Source organism: Vicugna pacos, chromosome 24 (assembly GCF_048564905.1).
Source record: "Vicugna pacos chromosome 24, VicPac4, whole genome shotgun sequence".
NCBI classification, from domain to species: domain Eukaryota; kingdom Metazoa; phylum Chordata; class Mammalia; order Artiodactyla; family Camelidae; genus Vicugna; species Vicugna pacos.
Window position 1 is genome coordinate 22,594,967 of NC_133010.1, and position 16,398 is coordinate 22,611,364.

At 41.6% G+C, this 16,398-nt stretch overlaps 1 protein-coding gene across 4 annotated transcripts in view; it reads right to left on the bottom strand.

Moving 5' to 3' along the window:
* MYOM1 (myomesin 1) overlaps positions 1-16,398 on the bottom strand; it is a 121,817-nt gene that overhangs the window by 23,368 nt on the left and 82,051 nt on the right. For all 4 annotated transcript variants that reach the window (XM_072949167.1, XM_015239970.3, XM_072949169.1 and 1 more), the window contains 5 exons: positions 15,629-15,813; positions 11,915-12,029; positions 2,530-2,686; positions 937-1,043; positions 772-816 (listed from right to left, as the gene is read on the bottom strand). In XM_072949167.1, the coding sequence (XP_072805268.1) occupies positions 772-816; positions 937-1,043; positions 2,530-2,686; positions 11,915-12,029; positions 15,629-15,813 (609 nt within the window). The remainder of the gene's footprint in view (positions 1-771; positions 817-936; positions 1,044-2,529; positions 2,687-11,914; positions 12,030-15,628; positions 15,814-16,398) is intronic.

Below are 16,398 nucleotides of genomic sequence, written 5' to 3' on the forward strand. Positions count from 1 at the left end.
AACTCCTGCATTAGTGAAGAAGTTATAGTGTAGGGATTAAGGAGTGAAAAAATCCTTACTTTAAAAGAATGAGTGTATGCTATCACCTTCTGCTTGTTTCCAGCCCTAGGGTGTAACTTTCTGGACACCTCACTGCTTTGGCCAATGCGTACCAATCGCAAGAGATCCTATCAGGCCAGTGGAACTTTCCGAGCTTCACTTCAGACTTCTTTCTCTTCTCTGAGGTGTCAGCTGTGGAATTTAATCTTTTATGTAGAAGGTGCTTTATTGAAGGGTTTTCAGGTAGTTCAGAGGGATTCTTTTTCTGATCCAGGGATCTTTTCCTAATTTTCCAGGAGTTTAAAATGGTAGGTGGTGTCTTTAGATTGTTTTTATTTAGAGGTTTAATTCTTCTACTAAGTGCTAACATTAAATTGCTTAGGAAGAGATTAGTTTGTCTTAAAGGCATATGAATGAATGCATCCAGAAAAAAATATCTAATGATTCCAAGTTATGTAGGCAAAAAGCAAAGAACTTAATTACTCAACTGTTGCTCTAATGTAACATGACTCCTCTCTACCTAACAGAGCTGGGATGTATTTGAACTAACAGAGTGTGTTAGTGTTCTTTGTATCTTTGCAGAACAATGGCAGAGACAACAGCTGCCCTTCTGGAAAGTGCTTCTGCAGCTACTAGTGTGTGCTCCGCCCTGCGTTCTCAAGAGCCTCTCCTCCTCCATCAAAGCTGTCTAGTAGGATGGCTACACTCTGTCACTGTATTGTGGACACTTACTTGGGAACTTGTGTTCTTGGCTGAGAGCAAGCAAACGTTTCAGTTCTGTGGGGGGAAAAGGAGAACAGTTAATCCTTGAACTAAAACAACAGTCACTTGATTCCAGGCACTCACTGAGAAATCAAAGCAGCCGCAGACTCGTGAACAGGCTGGTTTGTAGCTTACCTTCCTCATCTATCAGGTAGCTTGACGCTATTCCATCTGTGTCTGTTACATCACAGGAGTAAAGGCCCAAGTCTTCCTCCCCGAGATCCTTGAAGGTCATTTTCGTCCTTCGGAACAGAATACTTAATAAGTAACAAGGCTGCGAGGGGTCTGCGAGCCCGTGTTCTGCCTGGTCTCTGGCACTTGCACTCGCCGCCCCCTGTACGTGGGGCCCTTGTTCCTCTCTGCCTTGTTGACTGGCAGCCTCCTCACTCCCACTGCTTCTAGAAAGACCTTCCTGACCTCCTGCTGCAGGATGACGGTGATGGGAAGGGGAGCTGGTACAGATCTCCATTCCCAAGCTCTGATGCATATCAATGCACATGCTGAATAAAGATACTTTCAGCTGATCAGCCCTTGTTAGGGAGCCTGAAAAAATTCTTCCCCAGGTGGCAGAAACTGCTGTTCCGGTGCCTCTCTCATGTCATGTCCTGCACTTCCCTTTCCAAGGTCATCACACTGCATCAGCATTGCCCATTGCATCACCCAAATGCCTCCACAGTATGCCTGTAGGGAGGAGAACTGTTTTGTTTACTGTGGTGTCCTCCAGCATCCAGGACCTTGTGTGGCACATAATTCGTGATTAATACATATTTGTGGAATGAATGAATGGGTCAGTGGTCTAGTTCACTGTGTTTTCTAACTTTGGTGAGGCATCGCTAGTCAAAGATAACCCAAACATTTATATGTTAGTCAAGTCAGTCAAAGAAGAAAAATTTACAGTTTGACTGTCTTTTCTTTGACCAAAATCATGTTTTACTTCAAGGACTTTACAGCAATAGCAACAGCAAAATGTCTTTAAATTATATTCAGTATTTTCTTGCTGTTCTCCAACAAAATTACTATTTCTTTCTTCTTTTTTTTCATATATATTGGGCTTCTTTGTAATTAGGAATATTTTGCTTTGCCAAGTATGACCCAATCTGGTTGGCATCATAGAGATAAAGAGCTTGATAACTAAGGTGAAGTAAAAAGAAAACTCAGGATCTTGAGGATGAAAGGAAGTAATAGGTCATACAATTAATCATCTTCACTCTTTCCCATTTTACAGAAAAAGAAATCTGAGGTCCATGGAAGTTAAAAGCTGCCCCAGGTCACACAGCCAGCTCCCGAGACTGGAACTCATCTATCCTGTGCTTTCCATAGAGTTCTTTCCAGTGCATTGATGTGTCATTCATAAGTGGGGGTGAAAAAAGCAGGACAGCCAGCAGCAGGTTCTTCCTCACCCCTCCCCATAACTATCTTCACCGTTACTTTAAGATTCCAAAATTCTGTAGAATTCAGAATACTGAGAACTATCTTTTAGGCCATTCAACACTTTTACTACATCATAAATGAGATAATATATGAAAAAACATTTAAAGTGGGATACTGTGAAAAGTACTTTATAAGGATTGCTATTTTTCTAAGCTTTAAATTGGTTATGACTTTCCACATTACCAGACATAAAATGTTTGTGATTTCATCCTATCACTTGAAACGGAAAGCACAGAGCTGCCTCCATCCTCCCGTCATGAAAAGGAAGCCCGCCATTTCGGCTGGAACAGTGCGTACTTGTTGCCTTTGCTTTCAACCTCTAATCGTGGGGAGTCCTCAGTGGGTACGTAGTCTTTGGACCAGGCGAACTCAGAATTTGGAGCCATCTGATCACATTCGAAGTTCAAGGAAATGATTCCATCATCATCCACATTTACAACAACCTCTTTGGTTCCTAGAAGATCAAAAACAGGGCACTGACCTTTTCTGGTAGAAATCAATCAAGCAAGAATTCCTTACCTTGGGATCCTTTACTGCAGCCTTAAGGTGGGGTCCTTGAGCCTGTGCGAGGGAAAAGGCCCCACTGCGACTGACAGTCCTGCTACATCTCGACTCGTAACATGGCATTCAGTGAATGTACCATGTTACGCAGGCAGAGCCAACACCACGAACAGTACTGTCTGTTCAGGGCTGAAGAAAACCTGGTGGACCTGGACAATGGGACAGTTACAGGAGTGGGCGGACCTTAATATGAAGCACAGGGCAGCCTCAGGGAAAGACAAAAGTTGTTCGATCCTCTTCAGGGCCTAATTTATGACGTTTGCCTCAAGAACACCCACAGCTAAACAGTCACCAAGAGGGGACAGATACGAGATAAAGAAACCAAGGGGCAACTGAAGGGGGAGAAAGTAGAGGGAGTGAGAATTGCCTATATTCAAGCGTTCAGTCTGTAAATCATTTAAGAATGAAAGTTCTGCTGATCGGGTAGCCATAAATTAATCTAAAGATGCCATTTAGGTTAGAACAATAACAACCTAGAAATGACTGTTACTGAACTGTGCAGAACTTCAAATGGAAATGAGTTTCAAGAGATCCAGATGTTTCAAGAAGATTGGCTGTTGGATTTTAAAAGAAAACAATCAAGTTAATGTTTTGAGTTCTCTTACTTTGGAGGGCTCTAATAAATTAACACCTGCATTCAATATAGCAATTCAAAGAGTGTGTGATGCTTGTAAAATGTTCACTTCTACAACTAAATCCAATTTGAGAGGTAAAACGCTCTTCTCAAATTGACATTCATTCGAATACCAATCTACACTTGGTCTGCTTCCACACGTTAGGAAAAATACATTTAATTTCAGAGAGGTACAGCTTTATTTTTAAAAAAAAACATAAAAAATCTTTCAACGGATACTTCCCAAGTGATGAAAGGTTTTCTGTGCTAGACTGCATCATAAGAAGCCAGTGTCCTGGCTGGCTGTCCAGTAAAACCTGTCAGGGGAAAAAGAATTGCAAAACTCCTCCCAGGCAAAGGGCAAAACAAACCAAGTGCCCGAAAAGAGTGATCAGGGACTTGAGGGTGTAGGCTCCTAAGCCTGGTAGTTGATCTAACCTGTGTCCTTACTGATAGCAGTATGTGCTTCCATTATAAACCTCCAAAAAGTGATTTTTAATTCACATGGAAAGCTTGGAGAAGACTAGTTCTGGGAGATTTTTTAAATATTAAAAAAAAGAAAGGGTTATTTTCATATTTGACTATATAGATAAACAGAAATAACCTTGAGTGAAATGTCCACCATGTATTTACTAAGGGCTGTGTCTATTTCATTGCAAGTTGCAGACCAAAATGTTTTATTTCTATTCCTGATAACACATGACTAATCCTTACAATCCACTGCTACATAACAAATAACGAAAATAGTGCTCTTATCAAAAGTCAAGAAAAAACTAACGCCTAAGAATGCTGAGATTTAGATGGTATGACAATACACAGTTAGCATGATTGAACTGGAGAGAGAATATAAACCGAAAATTTCCTGTATATCTGTGTTGTTATGAAGAGGAAAGGAGAAGAAATGGAAGTCGACTAAACCTCTCTTGCTATTTGCATAATATCTATTTTGGAGGCATGACAGATTGTTCATATTAATCATTCATTGTTTTGTTTGTAATCCCTTTTAAAGGGAAGTGAATCATCCATGCGCCTGCTATTTGTTATACTGGAGGAATGACAAGTTTACAACAGAAAAAAATGGTGCTTAGGTTAAGAATCTTGATTTTTACTCAAATGAAAGATTTGACTTTTCTGCAGAGGAGCGATAAAATGGAAAGAACATGAGCAATATATTAGCCTGGCTTTTCTCTCAATTCCATGGATAACCTTTGCACAGTAACACTTCACCCATATGGGATCTTGCCCTAAACCAAGAAGTAACGAAAGCAAACCTCTAAGGGCCAGAACTGATGTCACAAAGTCCATGTGCTAGTATCCCAGACATGCCCTGGAGGGTTCCACAGACCATCACTTGGAAGCTATACTTCACTTGAGATGATTCTAACAAGGCTAGCTGGTTAGTTTGTCCCGAAAAAGAGAGGAAAGAAGAAGCTGTGATCAGCAGGCACACGGAGGATAAGGTAAATAAATGGCAGCAAGAGAGGAGGCAGAAAATGGAAAACCAGGTACAGACACTATTCAGTAGATAAACAAATGGCCCCTCACCCTGTAAGACATCACTGTATTGCAACACTGGGCAATAAATAAGGTTGATACTTATGGCTCTGAGTCACACAGAAAAAGGTAGATAAGATTAAGTACATTGCATCCAAGAAGGGTGAAGGGTATGTACTGAAATATGTAATCTATTTTATAAGAATTTTCATCAACAGGTCTTAAAATGAAATTTTAAAGGATTGATGCCTTCGCAGTAAACGCTCAGGTAAATGGAACAACTGGGTATTGGAAACAATCTTTTCACGTTTCTGAAGGGCCAGACTTGGTCCCAAACCCAGACAACTTGGAGACTAGAAAAACCCTGCTCAGTTGCTGTCTCAATTGCCTCAGTTATTGAGAAGAGTATAGAGCTGTCTCATTTAATTATTCTGGAAAATTAATTTTTGTACTTGGAGATCTTTTGTGAAAATATGAAGTGAAACAAAAGATATTATTTTTAAGTCCCAGGCAGTATGTGTGTTTTCACTTTAACCTACAAGTTTTTCATCATTACGTTGTAGCTGGGGTCTCATGTAAGAAATGTAATAATTTATACATTTAGAAAACAACATGGCATTTTTTTTGAAAGTCTTAGATCAAATTTTGTGACTTGAAATTGCGTTATTGCCTACAGAGGGCAAAATAAGAAGCAGGGACTAGGTGGAATGTCAGCTAGTATCAGAGAGTTTTGCTCATCTGTGAAGCTTCTCTTGATTAATCGTATCAAATCAGGACATGGTAGGCAATATCTATAGTGAGTAAAAGAGAGGCATGAACATTTCCTTAGTTTATGCTTACATAATTGTGGCTATGATGGATGCTACTGGCTGATTTATTTAAATAAAGGGAAAAATAGAAAATAATTAAAGCTATCTTTGACACTTCTGTTTCAAAAACCAAATGCTCATTAAGATGAGCATTTGATTAATCTTCATCTTTCAGAAAGTTGCACTGGTTGTTTATTTTATCAAGAACAAGATTAAATTCTACAAGGGCAGGAATTTGGTTTCCATATTTTCCGTACATATTTACATGTGCCAGGGGCTAGACTGAAAAAACGGATTTAAAAGAGAAATATCAGTTTAGAATTGCAATGTTTATTTAATTGGAACTTATCTTACTAGAGCTTCAGCATAAGACCAATGTTGTGATAAACACAAGATGAAATAAAAATACCAACAAAGAAAACATTCTAGCTGCAGTGTGTTTCCTACTTAATTTCACGCTCAGAATTCAAAGCTTGATTTCCTCGCTGTCAAACGATGATGCTGTCAACTGGCTGAAAGTATCACTCTAAAAGTGATCATAATCTCAAGCTTTTGAAAAATCAAATTCACTGAAAATAATTCAACTAGTTATCTTAGCATATTTCTTGAGCTCCATAACTATTCTCATTAGAAAATAATGTTTAGTCAAAAATAATCTACTGTTACAAAGAAAGAGCAGTTTAAATATATAACAAGGTTATTGTCTTAAAATGATCAAGGCAACAAGTTACAGCTTGTTCCCTATTTGTCACAAGAATTGCAGGGCTAACGCTCTCATGCTTTTTCAATACGGCTTTTCAAATTCAAAGCCTTCTGTTACTGTTCAGCTTTAATTAATTTGTTAACATCATTCTTTGAATAAAGGTGTTTTTAAAGAGTGACTTAGTAGACCAAATATTTTACAGTAATACCTATAATGGGAAATAGAATTGAAGTTGCCTTTGGAAAAAAAGGTAGACTCTTCTCATGTTCTGGGTTTATAGAGAAAAAGGCAATTTAAAAAAAATACTTTAAACACATTACTTGGGACAACAAAGAATAAAGGTGAAGAGTTTAAAACTGAAAGACGTCTCTTGGAAAATTTAGATGTAGATAAAACAATTTAAAAAATGAGCTCAAAGTGTCTTGGATCTGAAAAGGAAGGACACTGGGTCATAGATTCCTCTTCTGCAATGAAGAAACTAATTATGTTGCTTTGGAAAGGCCATTTTTTTGACATATTAAAATCAAAGAGGAATTAATAGCCGTATTCCTTCAATAAAGAGATCCTGGATACATCATGGGCAAAAAATTCTACTGAGATTTTACAAAAGATACATGATATTCAGATGGATGGTTCTTTATATAAACGCTCTAGGAAAACCAAGAGCAATGTAAGGGCAGCATTTCTAAGAGGCCCCAGGCTGGTCCGCACCACCACCTGTGGAGATGAACCTGGCGCAGGGTCAGAGTGGAAAAGGTGCAGCGACAACATCCTCAAATTTTCTTATTAGAATGTCCTTCACCCTGACTTTTTGCCAAGCACTGAGCTGCTGTCGGTTCATGGCTGAACTCATGAATGTCTAAAGAGCCACGTGCTCTAAGGTTGTTTAACATACGATCAATATGGTTCTGATGCTTAACGGGCAGGCAGCAAGTGTGATGTTCTGCTGTCAGAGCAAACATTCCCTATGGACATTCTCCACTGGATGAAGAGTCATCTCACTTTCCCACAGAATTGGGCTGGAAACGTGAACCAAAATTTGCCAGGATTCAGATTTTCTCAAAAACAACCTTTGAATCTACTTAAGAACATGAAGAATTCAGTTGAGAGCAGAGGAGATTTGGCTATAGAAAATGAGATCATTTTAATCTGAGAAGGATTTAAGAAGCATTGTCTTTAGTCAGCTGCCCCGAGCCTAAACAAATCCTTAATGTGGATGCAGAAGGATTATTGGATTAAGTGGAATGGCATTTTAATGATCCCTCCAGACTTGCCACCACCCCCAGTAAGACAATGGCTTAGGGTATGGCCCAGGGCTAAATGAAAGTTTTTGGAAATTAACTCCATTCCACTTTTCTTTTCCGTTCATAAAATGATATTTTTTTTTAAAAAAGATAAAATTTAAAAGTGAGAATTCATCTTCCCATACATTTCATAATCTGATATGTAGTCTTTTACATCTGCATTAATAGGTCACTTTTTATCAGGTTTTATTATTTGTTCTTCTGCGTGGTGCATGTGAGCACATGCACACATGTGTGTGCATATGTGCATGTGCATGTGTGGTATTTAAAAAACTGGAGCATGGGACAGAACAGAAGCAGATAGAAGTGAACTAACGTAACCACTGGAGGTAACACCGAGCTCCGCTATGTAACAGGACTGCTGGCTGACCCATCACTCTGGGGCCACATCGTGGCTCCACTGAGCCCCTTATGGCTCGCCCTTCATAACCAGGGCGTTCACTACGATGTATTTAGGGTTAAGTGTACACTCTGTGGCTACAAAACAGAATCACACTCATGCGCCAGGACATGGTAGTCACTCATTTTTTTTTTCATCTAATAAATGACTATTATACACCAGGTGCTAGGCTCCTGGCACATCGAGAGAAAACACAGCTCCTGTTCTGAAGGAGCCCACAGTCTAATGCACAGTTCACAAGCCTGGCTTCATACTTGAATTACCCAAGGAGCTAAACAAACAAAAACGAACCTATGCCCAGCCTGGGTTATAGAGATTCTGATTTAATTGGCCTGGAGTAGAGTCTGGAATGGAGTCAATATTTTCAAAAAGTTCTTGGCATGATTCTAACATAATGTACAGTCTAGGCTGAAAACTACTTTCCTAATGGGTGAAAGAGAACAGTGAGCAAATGCAAGTGACGTTTTCTCAGTTAGCCAGTTGAGCTAATCCTTATCAGGCAGCCTGCCTTCCTGCATCAGACTCCTTCAAAACTCCACCTCAAGGCCACTGAGCACACAGGTGCACGCTTAGCCCCACCAGGTTCTACAACCAACCAGTGTTCAAAAACTGGGGTCGGCTACCAGGCTGTCAGCCCAGTGGAAGCTCATGACTCCTCCCAGAGCTCTGCTCTTCTACCTGCCTCACTCCCAGGGACAAGCCCCAACTTCCAGTCACCAGCTCCTGCTTGGGACTCTGCCTTGCATCTGGGTTCCCCCGCCCATCACCTGAGTTCTCCTGCTGCCGCTGGGTCTCCAGTAAGAGTATCGGCAGCCGGTTCCGCCTGCTACGTGTTACCCGCCAGGTCTCGCTTGTCTGCCATGTGATCTGACTCACCTCGCCTCCACCTCAGCCCAGGCCTGCTACAATCAATGGGACACTATTTGAAAAATACCAAATATCAGGAAGAGAAGTGCCTTTATGTCCCAACAAATTTACACTAAATATTTTCCAGCTTATTCTTCTTACAGGCTTGTTCAGCCAATAGACCTCTGGGCAGGGCCCGGCACACTCAGCCCCTTTCCTGATCCTCGTTACCAGCACGATTAGACTTTGTGCCAGTGGCTGGGCTACATCTGCTGGCATACTCGTCAGCTTCAAAGGGAGACCAGTAATCCTACCGACCCTAGTGGATTCGGTTGACTTTTAACTGGAATTCCAGTTACGCTTGAGGTATCTTGTTACATGTATTTGAGGTTTGCTGTTACATGCTAAGCCTTCTTTTCTATCTGAAATTTTAATACTGTGTTCCAAAAGAAGTTGTTCTTCCGAAATTGCAATCCAAGTTTCACATTCCACACCGTGAAACTGATAGCAGGCTCCATCCTCCAACCCCAGCCCCAACCAATTTTAGCATACAATAATTACCTGATTAAAAGTAATATACTGGTATTAACACAATATTGTAAGTCAACTATACTTCAATAAAAACTTTTAAAAAGTAATATATTGTTATTGAACAAAATTAATAAATACAGACAACCTTAGGCAACATGTAAGTTTTTATAGGGATTTATGAAATCCTTAGCACCCTGCTTACAGCCTATTCAACTATGGAAAATATTTCGTGAACCTCCACCTAAGCTCGCTCACGACGTGTTGTACACACCGCTCTTCCGCTAGACGGTGAGCCCGGGAGGCAGTGACGATGACATGATACTCTATTCACGGCCCACACAGCACCCGGCAGGTAGCGGGTGCTCAGGAAATACACGGTGCGGGAAGGAACGTGCTTGTTGCCTGTGGAACAAGTCCCAGTGTCTCCTGGGCTTTGGGCTCCTTCATGTCACTGCTTCAAGTCAAGCAGCGTGACTCTGCTCCTCCCAGGACTCCTCCCCAGGCTTGAGCCACTGGCTGCTGGGTGGGTTAGCCTGGTCCTGTTTATGCACTGATGTCTGCAGCTGCTCTCTGCAGTTACCCTCTGGGAGTGGATCGGCCACAAAATGACTTTGGGCACCTTATTCCAAAGCAGTGAAACAAAACTCTGCCCAGGAGCTCGCCAGCAACCCCTTTTCTGGTGGTATAGTCACCACTATGGTGGCCTTATTAACATCATGCCTGGCTACCTGCCATTCTGAGGTGACTGATGAGAAAACAAGAAATCAATTTAAGCTTTTTTCAATCAGATTTGGGTTCCACTGCTTTAAAAGGGTGCTTTTAACTTATCAATGACTAGATCAAGAGTTTTTTTGTACATAATCTAGATACTCTTACAGGGCAGACTCCTAGTTGGGCCCTTCTGCATGTCCATTTGGCACCTTGTATTTCCACACAGTTGGCACCTGGAGGGTCTGACTTCTATAGGAATATGTGTCCTCATCTCTTTGTGTGTCACCTTTTACCTGGTATACACATCCCTAGCATTCCTCTGTTTTCTCGTGAAGTTTTGCATACTTACATGAGGTAATGCACTCTCTCCAGACACACCTGCCACACTTTGGGATAGTCACAAGATTAGCTGAAAGCAGGCTATGAAGTAATAGGATGCAAGGGGCAGGTACCTCCTCAAAGGGTACCTTTACTGTGCTTTTAAAGTAGCAGGAAGTGAGGGCAGAGTTTCCTATGTTTACATGCTCTTCTCACCATAAAAACAAATGTCACATTATGTGTCTGCTTTTTATTTCAATCTGAAAATAGTGAGAGTCCTTGGACTACAATGAACATAAACTTAAAATAACTAGTTAATACTTTTTAAATCCTCTCTCATTTCCAGTGCTTTCTTTCATACAACTTTAATGAACTGAAATGTGTAACTTTGAAAAGTGATAGAGATTAAATGACAAAATAAGTGTTACATAATGACCTGAAACTGTTTGCACAGTGAACACTGTAAACTTTGTTCTCATAACAAAGGGAAAGACTATCTTTCCTAGTCCAATCACGGCGTCGTAAAGCTGGGAAGTTGAGGGCTGCCTCAGCTGTGTAGATCATTCAGTTAGGAACGCTGTTAGCTTAACCCAGGGGTCAGCAAACTATGGCTTGTGGGCTATATCTGGCCCATTATCTCTTTTTGTATAGCCTGCAAGCTAAGAATGGTTTTTACATTTTAAAACAGTTTTAAAAAATCAAAAGAAGATTAATATTTCAAGACATGTGAAAACTAGTTACAGTTCAAATTTCATACTGGATGTAATGCATCATATTACACAATGCACAGAACACACACAATAAAGTTTTATTGGCACACAGCCATGCTCACTAATTTACGCATTGTCTAGGGCTGCTTTGGTGCCATGGCAGAGTTGAGGATTGTGACAGGGACCACATGACCACAGAGTTGAAAATATTTATTGTCTGGCCTTCACAGAAAGTTTGCTGACCTCTGGTTTAACTTAGTAGCTACAATGATATAAATCCTACTTTTGTTTAAAGATCATGCCTGCTAACTGGGTTGTTCCAGCTTCCTCTGCGATGGGAAAACATTCTCGTGGGAGTAAATGGCCACAGTGTAATAGGAATAACGTCCCAGGAATGTATGCTTGAAACAGTGTGTCCAGGAAGCATAATTTGATCAGGAACTTCCCTGTTTCTGAGGATGAACCAGAGTAGCCCTGGACCACCTCCCACCTGGCTCCACTGCTGCCCTGAGGGCCTGTGATGGAGTAAATGACTGTCGTGTCCCACGGTCACACTTACCCATCATTCGGGTGGCATACAGTGATGATTTTGAAAATGAGGAAAAGCACAGAAGTAAGGTTGAATGTTACTTTGGTATCTTACAGAGATGAGGTTAACTTTAGTGAAAAAGTAAAGGCCCACCTGGACGGGTTTCTGCCACAACAGGCCCAGCCAGGTCGGACGGCTTCCCGACACCTGCCTGGTTCATGGCTCGGACTCGGAACACGTAGCTGACACCTTCTTTGAGGCCTTGCACCTGGAAGAAACAGGTGTAGAAGTGATGGGCGTTCTGCATCATTTGAACACAAGTGCCCTTCCCCTGCGGTGGCGACTTAGTTATACAGCACAGAGGGCACAGGGTGTGGGTTCTCAACCTGACTCCTTCAAAGGCTAAGCGCGCGGCTTTAGCCAAGACCTCCTTCTCTTTGTACCACTGTAAGGAGACAATCCCAAGATCCCCTGCAACTCAGGTGTTCTTTCTTTTTTAGACAATTTAATGACCACAAGCAGCAGGAACAGGAGACTGATGCAAGTTTGCTTCAAAGGAGTTAGCCACCTTATTCTTTGGTCAAAAGACAAAATACAAAGTGCTCATAAGAGCACAGATGCTGCCCTTTTTTCCCTGAGCCTTTTGAGACATTTCATGAGTAATTTCAGATAACATTTCTGGCAAGAGAGAGGGGAATTATAAGCATGGATCATGGGTCACTTTCCATTGGTTTAAAAGCACTAGAACAGAAACAAACAGGAACTGTCCTGGTGAACTTAATATAGCTATTTCCCACTAAGTAGACAAGCAATGAACATGACTGTGAATTTTAGTAATTTGTGAACAGTCAAAATGTCCCCAAATTCCCAATTCTTCCATTTTCAATAATCAGGAAGCTGTCTGCTGAGGACCTGTGACACGTGTGCCACCGAGCTAGAGCTATAAGAACACAAGAAAAGTAAACAATATTTACAGTTTTTATATGACAGTCCCACTTCATAATTTTTTGTGACCTTCTTTGGGTTCAGCACAGTCTCATTACTATTATAAATACTGTTAATATTTCACAAAAAATTATCTTTTTCTTTTTAAAACATGTGCCTTTTAAAAGCTATATTGTATTTTAAGAAGGAATTTATTACACACAGAAGACACAATTTTTTCCCATAATGCTGTGGTGGAGATTAATATTGAAAATGTAATTTGAACCAAAGCCAGAATACATGTATTCAATGAAGTGTTTGTGGCCATGCATTTAAAAGAGCTATGTATTAAACTGCTGGGTTTTTAATCTAATTATTTAATTGAATTGTGTTTATGACAACAGGATGTCACTATTTATGTAGCGATAGCTTTCACTGGACTAATGGATTTTTGAATGGATTTTAATCTGTAAATGAACTTGAATTTAAGCATAGGCTAAATGCATAGGGTTTGATGTATTTAATTTCTACATTTAGAAGTAATGCCAGGCAACCGTGGATTTACCAAAAGACACAGGAACATTTCCTTCTTATGATAAAAATAGGCCAGTTGCTGGGTGCCTGCCACATCTGCACCTGCCACTTAGGTATACGCGGCCATGAGTCAGAGTTCTGCAACACGGCCCAGGAAGTGAATCCACACCCCAGAGTCTAGTCGCTGGGGTGACAGGGACAGCCCCCACTCTTCCATCACCTCAGGGGTGATGACTGCTGGCTTAAAGCACTGGAGATGCATGATCTAGGCACACATCACGTCTATTTTCCTTTTTTTGGATTTGTTTTCCTTCCTTATAACTTCTGAAGGAGCTGCATTCCCCTGCCTCCTCCATCCATGTCTCCCGCCCCTTCCAATGACTCACTCCCTTCTCACCACGTTGTCTCACAGACTGTAATTAGGAAGTATAAGCTCTGTTGGTTAAACCTTTTGGCTGAAGGTAATGCACATTTAACTCTCTCTAGGAATCCCCAGAGGTGCTAATGTGAACAGGGACGCTTCCAGAAGAAACCAGTTAACCCATGGTGCTCGGGGGCAGTGATGCTAAAATCTGTTCCTGGAGCTAGATCTCCTACCCTCACTTACATTTGCCAGACGACACTTTTTAACGAGTACATTTTGTCTCCATTTCAGGCTTGAAAATTTTCTGAATATGAAACATCTGGAAGAGTGAGTCTACATCAAAATGGGTCGGAGGATTATAGAACATCTTCACTTCTCTTCTTTATGCCTTTATTGTTTGAATATGTCACATGAGCATATGTCAGTTTCATAACCAGAAAAATCAATAATTCTATTTTCACTGTAAAAACTGTGGCCAAACTGTAAGGTCATTTCCTTACAGGAAGTTCATCTCCCATTTTGGGAGGGACACCCCATGACTCTCTCTCTCCCCTAAATTTGCTTTTCTTCTTCTTCTTTTTTTAATGAGTGACATTAACCATTGTTTGGTGTGTTTAAATTCTATTACTTTTTCTTCCTGCCTGTTTTTTATGGGCTCACGGTCCCCTTTGCTCAGCTTCTCACCCTTGTTTTGCTTCATGTGAGTCAGGTCCAACCTCAAGCTCAAGCTCTTGGATCCTGTGCTGTGGCAGACTGAGGATCTGGAAATCATCGTGGCCGTTAACACAAACCACCACCACCTCGGATGTGTCCGACCTTCATTTCACACTGGCCTTCGGGGGTCTCTTTCTATCTAAGAGCCTCCTGACTTATCGAGACAGTCAAACAGCATTCTAGGCTCCAGACCTCCCTTGACCTTTTCTCTTCCCCACATAATGCGGCCTTCCTTATCTCCTCGTGGTTTTGTAAGGGCCTGGAGAATTCTTTGGCATGTGCTGAGCTGAGTTAATGGCACGTTGGATGTAATGGTTTAAGGGTTATCTCTCCTAGAGAATATATTTACCTTTTTTATAGGGACTATAAATGCCTTAACCCCAGAGAGCGGCTGACAAATGGTCTGGACTTTGGTCCTCAGTATCAGGTTGACAGGAGAAATCTCTTAAACCAGCTATACTCTGAACACCCTCCAAGGCCCAGCCTCTAGGCACTGGCCTATTCTGCCAGCAGACAGGGCTGGACACTGAATGACTGTGCAGCTTCTCTATGACTGTGGTCATGTGGCCACACTTCACTCTAAGTAGTAAGAACTGGAGTCACATTCCCCATGGTTTCTGAGGCCCTATTGTGGATTCAGGGTCTCCAGATGCACCTGCTGACAATAGGGGAAAACATTCTTTTGAGATTTCCATTTGGTACAAGGGAGAGAGTCAGTGGCTACAGCAGGACAGTCTTTGGTAGACAGAGTTAGATACTGGTTCAGCTGGAACACTCTAGAGGAATCTGGAAGGCAAGAGCATGTAAGGGTGAGGATAAGGTCAGAAGTTGAGCAAAGCCATTCTTCTGGGCTCCGAGAGCTCCCGGGAGCACAGGCGTGAGGCAGCAGCTGAGGTGGGGCAGGGCAGGACTCAAAAGGATCAGCAGTTAAAGGCTTACAGGAGTCAGCATTATGGAAATAGCACCCTCAAATCAAAATCCACCCTCAAAAAATTAGAGTCACCTTCTGGGGATGGTAAGTAGTAACATCTTAAGACTGAGGAACAAAAGTAGGAGGTGGGTAAGTGGAGGTGAGGAGGGGAAGAAGAGAGAGGAAGGAGCTGGGGGATGTCTTCCAAAGCCAGGCTAAGGGATTCGGGTTAAATTACAACCAAATTGTTTTATCTTCTCCAAACCCCAACCACTGCCGGATGAAATCCCACCAGGCGCCCAAACGTGATACAGACCAAAGCTGAGATGCTCTGTTTTATCCTGCTGACTTTAAAGTTACCATTACACGAGTCTTTTTCCTTTTCAAAAAAAGATTTCTCAGATGATGAGCATCCTCTTACCCTCAGGTACACGTTTTTAATAGGCGCCTCGTTGAGTCCTCGCCACTGGTCTTCTTTGGCTTTGGCCTCCTTTATGTCCACAAAGTAGCCAGTGACTGGGGTCCGTCCTGAGTAGGTGGGAGGCTTCCACTGCAGAACCAGGGAGGTTTTCCTGACTTCGCTACACTTGAGACTGTGCGGTGGTCCTGAGCGGGGGAGAGAGAGACCGATGCATAAAACATCATGATGTAGATAAGAACTCCAGGATGTTAAATCTAGGACCACATTTAAGGTCTTAAAGCTGAATCTGATGCTGCTGTTATTCTTTTGTGAAATCTACCATTCCCATGGAAACGGGTATTTCGTGCTCATTTCACATCGTGTCCTCCATGGCTCTACGTCAGCCTATTAAGAGCCTTCACGGGCAGCAAGTGGTTAAGGCCAGTTCAAGGCACCCTCCAGCGGCTGGATGAAGCTTTGCCTTCAGGGTGTCCTCGGGCTTGTGTTCCTCACCTTGTATCAGAGAAGTTTAATTTGGCTGCAGATTCAGTTTCAGGCTATTTTTGGATGACACTCTGAAAATTCCTCCTAGTCTCAATGAGGATGAAGAAAGCAACTCAATTCAATGGCATATGAATATAGACAGTAATATTTTTTTTCAAAGGAAAAATAAATGTATTGCAAAATAGCTCCCCACTGGAGGAAAATCAACCCTATAAAGTTTATATATAGGGGTAAAAACAAACTACTGTTACAGTTTACAAAGAACTTTTACCAAAATAAATGCAATC